At 31.9% G+C, this 12788-nt stretch overlaps 1 protein-coding gene across 1 annotated transcript in view; it reads right to left on the reverse strand.

Moving 5' to 3' along the window:
- LOC111086735 (carcinine transporter-like) overlaps nt 1-12788 on the reverse strand; it is a 111034-nt gene that overhangs the window by 18109 nt on the left and 80137 nt on the right. The window contains exons 3-7 of the mRNA XM_022390785.1: nt 12403-12557; nt 9475-9643; nt 6341-6467; nt 3783-3904; nt 125-339 (exon numbers count right to left, since the gene is read on the reverse strand). Of these exons, the coding sequence (XP_022246493.1) occupies nt 125-339; nt 3783-3904; nt 6341-6467; nt 9475-9643; nt 12403-12557 (788 nt within the window). The remainder of the gene's footprint in view (nt 1-124; nt 340-3782; nt 3905-6340; nt 6468-9474; nt 9644-12402; nt 12558-12788) is intronic.

Below are 12788 nucleotides of genomic sequence, written 5' to 3' on the forward strand. Positions count from 1 at the left end.
TCTGTGTAGGATTATACTACGTACTTAAGATAGATTATGTAGAATCGTACTACTTACCTAATGATGGTCAGTGTAGGATTATACTACGTTCTTAAGATAGATTATGTAGAATCGTACTACTTACCTAATGATGGACTGAGAAGGGCCAAGAGAAGCACACCGCTAATGGTAGAGGACGCTACTACTGAGCATCGTCGACTTGACTGATGTAAGAAACATAAGGGCAATATTACCCCTAAAAACTCTGCACAGCACGCAAGAAAATAGTTTAAGTTGACGTGTTCATCGATTTCAAACGCATAATATGTTAATCCAACGAAGGAAGTAGAATTCAACAACCTGAAAAAAAAATATTAGTGGATTGAAAACAAATGTCAATTGAGTCGTGAAGGTCACCTATTGAATATTTATGTGGTATAATTTTCTGAAATGACCAGATTTCAGTCTGTACACAACCTATGATAGGTTTGTATCTATCTCGACGCCATACTATAGATTTGTAAATAGTTTATTTTTTCTAGAAAACTTACTACTGATTTTTTCTCCTAGGTTTTATGGATTGTTTGTTTGTTATGAATTTCCCGCAAAGCTACACGAGGGCCATCTGCGTTACGCGTCCCTAATTTAGCAGTGTAAGACTGGAGGGAAGGAAGCTAGTCATCACTACCCACGCCAACTTTACCAACGAATAGTGGGATTGATTGGCACCAATATAACGCCCCACGGCTGAAAGGGCGAGCATGTGTGTGTGATGGGGATTCGAACCCGCGACCCGCAGATTGCGAGTCGAGCGCCCTAACCACCTGACCATGCCGGGTTTGATGGAAAGGGTGTAGAACTTTTTAATTTTTAACAGGATAATAAACATGAATGTTGTGATGAATGTTTTTATTGGAAAATATTTTACCTGTAACATGAAATTTAAATTTCAACATTTGCTGTGATGAGTTGTATTTCACCAAGCTTGATCAAAACAAACTTTTCTCAAACAAAAATTTATATAAGAAATATTTGTAAAAGTTACTTGTCAATGAGTTTATAAAACACCAAATATAAACGAAGATTGATGTTTATTCTTAGTGCAAAGCTACACAACGGGCTATCTGCACTCTGTCTACCTAAGGGAAACGAGTCCCCCCGATTTTAGCGTTGTAAGTTCGTAAACTTAACACTAACCCACCGTGGGACACTAAATATAGAAAGTTTTGTGTAATAAAGTTAGTTAAAGAACAGATCAGCTAAATACAACGATCAAGTATGAGCTAAAATGTCGAAAAATTGTAAAATGGATCAAATGAAACGGCGCTTTTATGATGGCAAATGTTGTTAGATTTTTACAAAAAAAGATGCGCCAAACAAGTAGTTCTACTTGGTCAATGAAAAAATCATAAATACTTTTAATGATAATTGTTAATTTGCATAGACATTAAAATATGGGATTAAACTATTGAATGATTGTATTTTTTTTTCTATCTGTACAGCTTAGATGAGCTCAAATGAAATAAATTAACAAAAAAAGACATTGAAATGGATAAGAAGCTTTTAAGGCTAAAAAAAAAATAGAGTATTCGATCTCATAGTTTTATAAGGATGACAGTTGTTTCTTGGAATGATTCTTACAGAGATACAGTCTGAAAATATCAGTAAAACACTGCTTGGTTTTCTTACGACAACAAAATAAAACCGTAAATGGAAATTCTAATCTAAAGCCATTTTAGGTCGCAAGAGGGGAAAAGAAAATTTGTTCTGGAAATGAAAAGCAATTGAACGATTTTATTTGTGCCAATAACTTTTGTCCAATTATCGTGAAAGCACGCACACACACACACAATACAAAAACAAAACTGAGATCACAAAATATTTGATCTCACCAATCCACTCTCACTAATGGTCTATAAAATTTGCATTGTCCAACCACATTAATGTAATCAATATAAACGAGCTGAAAATAAAACGCCTATCCCTCCCTTTTGATAAGCACAGTCATCTTCTTCAAGAGATATTTCGACGAATTTTATACAGTTTTAGTTTAGTTTTATATTTTTTTTTAAAAAACCAATAAGAACAAGACAAATATTACCAATAAAAACATCTGCCCAACATTCTTCCACTAAAAATATGCTATTCAAATCATTATGATGTGGAAGAATTGGCTCGTTAAACTGCCTTTTTGGATGTAATGCATTAGGATAATAATTGTTATTTCGCATGTTAGATCAAATCTAGAGAGTCTTGAAAGTTATGCGTTCGGTCAAAGATTTTCCATTAGCGATAACTAGGAACATCGACCGTACAGTAGACTTTATGAATAAAAACAAAGGGAAAAGAGCTTATGTTATATAAAACTGAAAATGTTAAGAAAGGGAATAATGAAGTATTTTTGTTTCAAAAATGGAATTAACTCAATTGTTACGAAGTATTTATGTTCCAGAGTATACAGTAAAAATATCGACTAGCTAATATTGAAACGTACAAACTGTTAGAACCATGGGATATATCATATATATATGTATGTATATATATATATACACACAAATATATATATAATAGAACTGTCTTTTGCCTGTTGTATGTCCATGTAACTATTTCGGTTTGTTGGGTCCATGCGGAGATACATGCAAACTTGCGGTTTCAAATTTTGTGTTTTTATGGGCGTTTTTTGAGCTTTTTTTTTTTCAATTACATATAAGGAAAGCAACTTTTCATGTCCTAAGATAACCTTTCATTAATTATGAATTTACATAACTTCCGTCTAGGAGACGGATACTCCAGCTAGTTGTTAATATACTGATATTCTAGTGTACAAAGTATTTTTTTTCTAGAGTATATTGCCAGTGTATCTAAACATAATACTTGCAACTTTATGTTCAAACGTACAAAATGTTAGTGTTTTATGATATATATATATATAAGTAAACAGTGTTAGCATCTAAGAACTCAAATGAATAAAGTTCCTTGGGTTTTGAATTCTATAGATAAACAATGACATCATGCTAGTACCAGAGGGTATAAGATGTTTCAAATCCATAGCATGTAGATAAACGATGTTAACACAATAATACTAAAGTGAAAACATATCTCGTGCTTCAAGATATATAGACAGGCAACGTTAGCATGTTGATATCAAAATGTACAAAGTTTCGAGTTTACGGGTACGTAAGCGAATAATAATAGTATGCTAATACAAGTGGAACAATGTTAACATGTAATAATCAGTCCATGAAAGATTTTAACCATGTTAACAGTAATCAGAAGAACAATGTTAACACGTTAATACTCAACAGGCGAACAACTTTTACATGTTAATACACACCAAAACAGCATTAATACTCACCAGCTGAACAATGTTAGCATGGTAAAATATTTACCAGATAAAAACTTAACATGCTAATACTCAATAATGAGCAATGTTAACTTGTTAAAACACACCATTTGAACAAAGGTAAAATGTTAATACTCACCAGCTGAACAATGTTAACATGGTAAAATATTTACCAGAAAAAAACTTAACATGCTAATACTCAATAATGAGTAATGTTAACTTGTTAAAACACACCATTTGAACAAAGGTAAAATGTTAATACTCTTCAGATGAACAATGTTAAGATACTCACCAGATTAACAATGCTAAAATATTAAATTACTCACCAGATGAACAATGTTATCATATTAAAATAATCACCAGATGAACAATGTTATCACATTAAAATACTCACCAGATGAACAATGTTAACACATTAAAATACTCACCAGATGAACAATGTTAAGATATTACTACTAACCAGATGGACATTATGAGTAATGTTTTTCTACATAGGTTTGGTGTGTAGAAAAGATTGAGTAGCGTTGGCTCGGCTTTCTTAGTGCTGCCATCCTGTAAAGCTGTTTCTATTCGGAATTTTCTCTGAAAGAAAGTTAGAATTCAATAAAAAGTTCGTCCCATACAAGTGATTTCAGAAGAAATGAATATAAAACGTAGAATAATACAAACATGACAATAATTTTTTAAACGATACTGTATTAATATCCAACGAAGCAAGCTTGAAATGGTTATTTTGCATGCTTCCAAGAAAGAATTGTCTTGAAAGACATTCTTAAACACATCGAAAGTTCTTTAATTCTAATAGATCTTTTCAGTATCCCAGTTGAGTACTTTTAGAATGATGAAACATACAAAAACCATAGCAGTTTCTTTCAATAGTAAATACTTCAAAGAGAATTCTAATAATTACAACTGAACGAATCTTCGGTTCTGTTGTATATGGTACACTTTATCATATAGAATAATGCAGTTTTTCTATGCTATCATTGAACATTCCAAGGGATAGCCTAGAACCGTAGATAAAAGTGAAATGACCACTCAACACAATAACCTCACCGTTCAATGACATAATTTATGATAAAATTCGGCGCAACGTTACCATATTACTTTTGAAGATGTTTCTGAAAACAGTAGAGTATAGCTATTGGACATATAAAGAGAACTGTTGGACAGTAGATCACAGCTATTGGACATATAAACAGAACTATTGTACAGTACAGCACAGCTATTGGAAATATAAACAGAACTGTTGGACGGTAGAACATAGCTACTGGACATATAAACAGAACTATTGGACAATAGAGCATAGATATTGGACATATAAGCAGAACTGTTGGACAGTAGATCACAGCTATTGGAAATATAAACAGAACTATTGTACAGTACAGCACAGCTATTAGAAATATAAACAGAATTGTTGGACAGTAGAACATAGCTACTGGACATATAAACAGAACTGTTGGACAGTACAGCACAGCTATTAGAAATATAAACAGAACCGAAGGACAGTAGAACATAGCTACTGGACATATAAACAGAAATATTGGACAGTAGAGCATAGCTATTGGACATATAAACAGAACTGTTGGACAGTACAGCACAGCTATTGGACATATAAACAGAACTGTTGGGCAGTAAAGCATAGCCATTGGACATATAAACAAAACTGTTGGACAGTAGAGCATAGCTATTGAAAATATAAACAGAACTGTTGGACAGTACAGAATAGCTATTGGACATATAAACAGAACTGTTGGACAATACAGTTCAGCTGTTGGATATATGAACAGAACTGTTGGATAGTACAGTTCAGCTGTTGGAAATATGAACAGAACTGTTGGATAATACAGTTCAGCTGTTGGACATATGAACAGAACTGTTGGACAGTACAACACAGTTGTTGAACATATGAAGAGAAATGTTGGATAGTACAGCACAGCTGTTGGACATATGAACAGAACTGTTGGATAATACAGTTCAGCTGTTGGATAGTACAGTTCAGCTGTTGGACATTTGAACAGAACTGTTGTACAGTACAGCACATCTGTTGGAAATATAAACAGAACCGTTAGACAGTAAAGCACAGCTGTGGGACTGTTAAACAGAACTGTTGTACAGTACAGCACATCTGTTGGAAATATAAACAGAACCGTTAGACAGTAAAGCACAGCTGTGGGACTGTTGAACAGAACTGTTGGTTAGTAGAGTTCAACTGTTGGAAGTCAAGTAGAACCCTTTAAATGTTGTAAAGAAAATCAATGAATACGAACTGCATTGTTACGTTATGGCGTATTCAGTTTCACTGTTAGAAGCGTCAATAAACATAACTGTTTTAATCTGTAAATTATCAAAGATTGTCATCCAATTGCTTGAGTTGAATCATGCATTTATGAAGAAGTAATGTCATAAAAAGTGCTTTATATTTTATTTGAATTCTCCATAATATAACACTCTCGATGAAAAATTACCACTCTTAAGCTTTTAAGCAGCACACAAAAGTTAAAGGAACATACACATCATTGTTTTAATGAAGTTATACTGAAGAAGAAGTTTCCTCGTACTTAAAATTAAAACCCTATTAATGCAATGGAATCAGATCCTCACTTCATAAAGTTGAATTAGTTTTCCATCAAAAAAATGTTTTTCTGACTTTATTTACAAATACATGAGTATTTTGTTCTTTATTCAGATCAGATGTATTTGCTACATCTATCATGTAATCAGTAATTAAACTAATTTATTATAATAAGTATTGCAATAATCATTCAAACTGTAAAGATGTAGAAATAGAGCTGGATTGCCTTGATAAGTTTAAAATAAATAAGTTTTGTTATGGTTAGAACTTTTTAGTTGTTTGCTGGGGTCCTATTTGTATCCACGTATGATAGTATATTTTTTTATGAAGTATTAATTTTTATTTCCAGATTTGAAGTTTTTTTATGTATTAGAATTATTCGTAAGTAAGTGCAATTTAAAGGCTGTAATATTTCATAAGTTCAAATCATCATGAATTCCTACCTTAAGGCTGACTATGAAATCTGGTGAAATATTTTTTCCATTGGTTTGGGAGATGTTACATAAAAGACGTCCGGTTTCTTGAAAGCGCCCTCTTGTGATGAGCCAAGGAGGCGACTCTGGAAGAACCCTAACGACTGTTTCGTTATAGAATGACTATTATAGAGTTATTGATAAAATGTTGACGTGCAATTTTTTAAAATTAGGTTCGTTCAGAAATGTTACATGTGAGTAATATTTAGTAAATTATCAGAAACTGGTTTACTTTCATGAACACAATGTCTTTATTGGGAAACCCTAGTAATTCCTAAGAATGAATTCGTCACCAGTTTTATGATCTACTTTTGAAAAACTATCAGTAATATTTAGAGGCTTAAAAACGGAAACGTGAAAGAGATGCTCTAATTTCTTAGGAGAAAAAGGTCTAATAGTAGGTAACCATGTTAAAACATAATTCATTAACTAAAGTAAGTATTTAATATCCCACATTAAGTAGTTAATATTCAACACTAAGTAGCTAATTTTCAACACTAAGTAGTTAATATTCAATATTAAATAGTTAATATTCAAAAGTAAGTAGTTAATATTCGACACTAAGTAGTTAAGATTCAACACTAAGTAATTAATATTCAACACTAAGTAGTTAAGATTCAACACTAAGTAATTAATATTCAACAATAAGTACTTCAATTGAACACTAAGTAGTTAATATTCAACATTAAGTTGTTAATTTTCAACATTAAGTAGTTAATATTCAACATTAAGTAGTTAATATTCGACACTAAGTAATTAATATTCAACAGTAAGTAATTAATATTGAACAGTAACTAATTAATATTCAACAGTAATTAATTAATATTAAACAGTAAGTAATTAATATTCAACACTAAGTAGTTAATATTCAACACTAAGTAGTTAAGATTCAACACTAAGTAATTAATATTCAACACTTAGTAGTTAATATTGAACAGTAATTAATTAATATTCAACACTAAGTAGTTAATATTCAACATTAAGTAGTTAATATTCAACACTAAGTAGTTAATATTCAACACAGTTTCTGCTTTACTTCAATACTCATTTTCAATAAAATTTCATGCTCCAGTTTATTTGTGTTTCAGGGACTGGAGCCTTGAATAATTACTACAATACCTACTACAGTTATATTAAATTAACACTACAGTATGCATGAAATGTCATGGCAGCGTAACAAGAATATAAACAAAGTCAGTAATAAATGTTATTAAATCTGTTAACATAATTTTCGGACACCCTGTATATTTCTTATATATTAGAACATAACTTTAATATATGTAAAGTATTTATATTTAATCAAATCTTTCCTGAAAACAGCTTTTTTAAACTTACAACTATGTTAATAGAAATTTTAAACTTTGAACTAGCCGCTATTATTAATCTATTTTAAACAAATTAAACAAAAAAAAAACGTGTTAATGTATAAACACATTATCTTTTGTACATTTCTGATACATTTTAAAAATAATTAATATAATTATTGATGTTGTTTAAAGCATCTAAAGCATCATGATATACGACATTACAGAAATAATAACGAGGTGCTAAAGTCTTTATAGCCTGTTGAATTAAAATATACAAATATGTAAATTGTGAGTCATAAAAACTAGCATAAAATGTATAGAGAAACCTTTGACAGATGCAAACAAAAAACAATTAACATCACTTTCTGGTTTTAATTAATATAATTTACAGCAAGTTAGAGTACCCTATATTATGTTCGTTTTATTACTGTAAGACGTAATTCAGCACAAGTTTAGCTCGTCGAGACAGTCTGGCAAGTACTTAATTAATGTTTTGCGAGCACTTGTTTGTTCCACTATGAATATCCTCTCCTGGAATTCCATCGTATCCTGGCATTTTCCATAATGAATTGGCTTTGATATATAAAGGTTCCGTTGTTCCATCGATACTACATACTTATTATTAAATTCCCTTCAAAATCTTGATACGTATATAGATCTTTTATTACATTATAGCTTGGGGAAGGCTCGAGGAAATGCAGACGTTGTTCATCAGCTCCCGTTTGATCTTTGAACTTTTCTAATAATATGACATTGCTAATTTGCGGGAATCAAATTTGTATTCACCTTTTTACATAGCTTACTAACTTTATACAAAGTCAGATAGAAATGTTGGTAAGTTTCTATTTTTGAGTTGAGTTCCTCAGCTTTGAACTCCAGAAGTTCTACATACACCTTTTTATTGATCAATTCGTGTATTTATAGAAAAAAGATAAATACTTGGTAGTTTATTTTTTGAGTTTTTAAGATGTGATTTAACAGTTCAGTAGTGGTTCTAACATAATTATTACGTCACTAAGTTACAAATATATACGTATATGTATAACTTGATATATAACACTTGTCACAGCTATTTGTCTGTTTTACAAATGATGAATAAATGTTCCTAATCAATTTATAAAAAAAATCTAAGGACAAGATTTAACAAAGTAGTGATAGTCACATGACCCACGGTGGTGCCAGGATAGTAGAATCTGTTTTATTAAGTTCTCACATATTTTTTTCATTTGATACCACGACTGCCAATCTCACACGATAGTGGTTGTGTCCTGTAAAATGGTTTCATGAGAAAGTTGAACAAAGAAGACTATACAACTGTTGTCATATTTTTAGTGCTTCTTCTTCCCTATCACTAAGATCTGATTTATAGAACAGAATTCTGTGAAAAGCTCTTTTTCTCCACCTTAAATTCAGAGTGGTGAAGGAGAAGAGAGAGAAAAAAACAAGAAAAGTAAAAAATAACGAAGTTGCTGCTCTGTTGACTGAAACTCCATTTCGTTTTTGAAGCACCTGTCGATGGACATTCATCTGTTGTATCTAATGGATTTCGTGCCAGTGTGAATGCAACGAGAGAATAAGTTTAACAAAGAAAAGCTTTTGTTCAGATATATCATTTGTCGAACGTTTTCTTTCTCGTATAAGAAAACTCAGAAACTCTTTTTAGTGTAATATATTATCTGGTATTTACGGCTTTCAAACTAATAACTCCATCGCATCTCAGCTCTCTATTAAGAAAGGGCATGGAGAATTGAAAGATCAGGAACAAAACATGGAAACTAAAAAAAGAAAAAAGCTTACCACCAGTAGAAAAAGAAAGCCACAAAGGGAAGACTAGTGGTCAGAGAAAGTAGGGTCCAATCTCGAATCAATACAGCAATGGGAGCAAGAAGTAGGACTCCCAGACTCCGGGCTGCAGTGCTCACGAACCAAATCTTCACCCGATAAGGAGAACCCACAATTTCACGGGCTACAACAAAATTATCAGTTACCAGGTTAATAAGATCTTTAAAAATCTAGTTATAGCATCAATGTTATTGGAGTTAAAAATGAGATATAAACTCTTAAAAATGTTCAGACAATGTATAAAAATCACGACTTCCATGTTGTGAAAAAGTAAGGACAAATCTAAAAGATTAGAAAGCAAAGAACTTAGAAAAGAGTCAAAGGTCCTTAGTTTTTTATAGAGCAAAACAATACGTAGTAATTTCAATATTTCGTACAATAACAAGAGTTTTACTAAATCTGAAACAAATATTTTTATATCATACAGTTTAAGTAATTCACTGCTTGCTAGGAAGTCATTTCTGTCATGTACGACAACAATAAAGTAGATCCAAATAAAATTTAGAATGTATGTTTGTTGGCTTTTGCGCAAAGCTATTCGAGAGCTATTTTCGCTAGCCATCTTTAATTTAGAAGTGATAGACTAGAGGGAAGACAGCTAGTCAACACCACCTACAGCCAAATCTTGGGCTACTCTAATCGAATAGTGGGATTGACCGTCACATAATGCCACCACAGCCAAAAAGGCGAGCATGTTCGGTGATGTGATCTAGAAAGCTACAAACATGTGTAGCTATAGAATAACAGAAAATAAGATATTGCTCCTCAGCTTATAATCTACCTCCGTTTAATACATATATTCGTAATTGTAGAGATAAATGTAAGCCACAAATCACAAGGTATTCTGTCGCAATTCACAAAGGAATTTTTGTATAAAGAGTCATTTATAATTCCATTGCTTTTTTACTCTAAAAAAACGAAGGATATTCAGAATTTCTAAACAAATAGTTTATTTTTCTATCCAGCAGTTTAGTTTTAAATGATTGAAGAAAATCCGTGCTAAATAAAACAGCATTATGTACATCATTGATAAAAAAAAATTAATTTGTTAGTCTATCTAAACAGAAAACAACAACAACAACAAAATTTTAATTCTAACTATCTGGATGAACAAAGTTGCATCCAAGAGACGCCTATATTTAATTCTGGTTATAATCCCTTCTATTGGAACTAATTATTACATAAAAATATCTCACCTACTTGAATAGGAACAAAACTTTTCAAATACCGAGAACAATAAATAAACTGAGTTATAAACAAGCAGACAGACAGACAGCGCAAGAGAAGCCATCAAACTAAAAAATTTTGAAAAGTTCTCACTGTACTGAATAAATTAGAAAGTTCAATTTAAAAGTAATATTACATAAATGCTTCAAAAAGCTCGTTCATGCACACGGAGCCATCGCATGCACGTTTAACTCATCACATAAACTATATAAAAAGGAAAACTAGATTTTCTTTTATGCATCGACTTTCCGTTATCTACATCTAACGTATCTCAGATGAACTATTTGTTACTGCACGCCTAAACAGAGCAAACATCAACCGAGAGGAATCGATGGTCTTGTTCTGAGAGCTGGCACTTGGAAAAACCTACGTTTTAGGCTCTGTAATGCGTGTACTTTGCTAGAAAGAATGCAAATATTTTTCATAACTTTAACTAGTTTTTTTTTGTCTTGAATAAGTAAATGAAAAAAAATCTTTATTGGCTTTCTAGTACAATTTAATTTTTCTCTTTCTTTAATATATTTTCCCTGCTGAATAAAATGAACGTATACAGGATTGATTGCGCGTTTAACTATACACCACCCAAATATATTAATAAAGAATGAATGTTTATGCCTTAGATAAAAATATGTCCTTATTAAATTAATTTTCCTAAACAGATTTCATGGCTTAGATTCGAAGTAAAAACAATATGTTAAAAGTATCAAGCCAGGGAAATAGTTTTTATCTGTAAAATTTTTATCGTCTTTTAGCTGATACAAACTTTTTTCTTCTTCTGAGCATCAGTATAATCTTTTTTTATTAGTTACTCGAAACTTGAGTTGTAATCAAGTTTTATGATTTTATGAGATAAATAATCAGTACTCTTATGGCTTTACTAAGCTACAAGGTTCATAAGATTTAAGCCTAATTATTGGGATATAATGATTGCTGAGCTTGTTCTGCTGATCAAAGCTGAAATGTGTTGTTATAAGGTCTATAAATTGTAGGAGCATAGATGTAGTTGATTCACACAGGAACATATAAAGTTGTTTCAGGGGCAGGAAAAGAGTTAACTTACACAGGAAGACAAAAAAAGGGTAACTTACACAGGGTCCCCTGGTGGGATAGCGGAAAGTCTGCGGAGTTACAAAGCTAAAGTTAGGGGTTCGACTGCTCTCGGTGGACACAGCAGATAGCCTTTGCTGTAAAACACACACACACACACAAACAAATAGAGTTTTGCAGGGAAAACAAAAAAAACAAAAAAAAACGACTATGCGTGTTTGTGTGTGTGTGTAAAAGAAGCTAAGATCGTGACACCTTTCTGTAATTTATCAAGATTCCGTAAGTAATGCAAAACAATAATATGAGTACTGTTTTATTCTTACCTTCAACGAGGATAAGTGAACCTCACTAAAGCATGGCACAGAGATTTGTAACAACAACAGCAAATGGGTTTTGGTGCCGCAAATAAAATTTTGCTCACACTGTAAAGATTTAAGTGTAGCAATAACTAACTTTTGGACAACCCTGTCTTATAGAAAAAAAATACATAGAGTAAAGTCCTTTTAGATGGATGCCTGTGAAAGGAGATTTTACGAACGTCAGAAGTCGTATACTCATTTCTAATTTATCAAGACAGGTCATTATCCAGTCTCACTTTATAATGCTTACCTAAGGCTGATGGGGACGATAAAACTCCAGGCACTGTCGTTCCCATGAAAAACCGGAGAATTGTAAAGGATGAAAAATCTGGTGCGAAAGCTGTCACCACACCGACCACACACTGCGCCCCTAGGAAGATGAAGAACGGTTTTCTTCTTCCGTATCTAGTCAATAAAGACATATATGCAGATTGTTGAACGTAGCTTAATAGCATTACTACAAATAACTGAAAAAATATACTATTTCTATAGCCCTATATCTATTATATCTTCTTCCGTATCTAGTCAATAAAGACATATATGCAGATTGTTGAACGTAGCTTAATAGCATTACTACAAATAACTGAAAAAATATACTATTTCTATAGCCCTATATCTATTTATACTTTTATTTTT

The sequence above is a fragment of the Limulus polyphemus genome, unplaced genomic scaffold (genome assembly GCF_000517525.1).
Source record: "Limulus polyphemus unplaced genomic scaffold, Limulus_polyphemus-2.1.2 Scaffold1375, whole genome shotgun sequence".
In the NCBI taxonomy this organism is placed as follows: domain Eukaryota; kingdom Metazoa; phylum Arthropoda; class Merostomata; order Xiphosura; family Limulidae; genus Limulus; species Limulus polyphemus.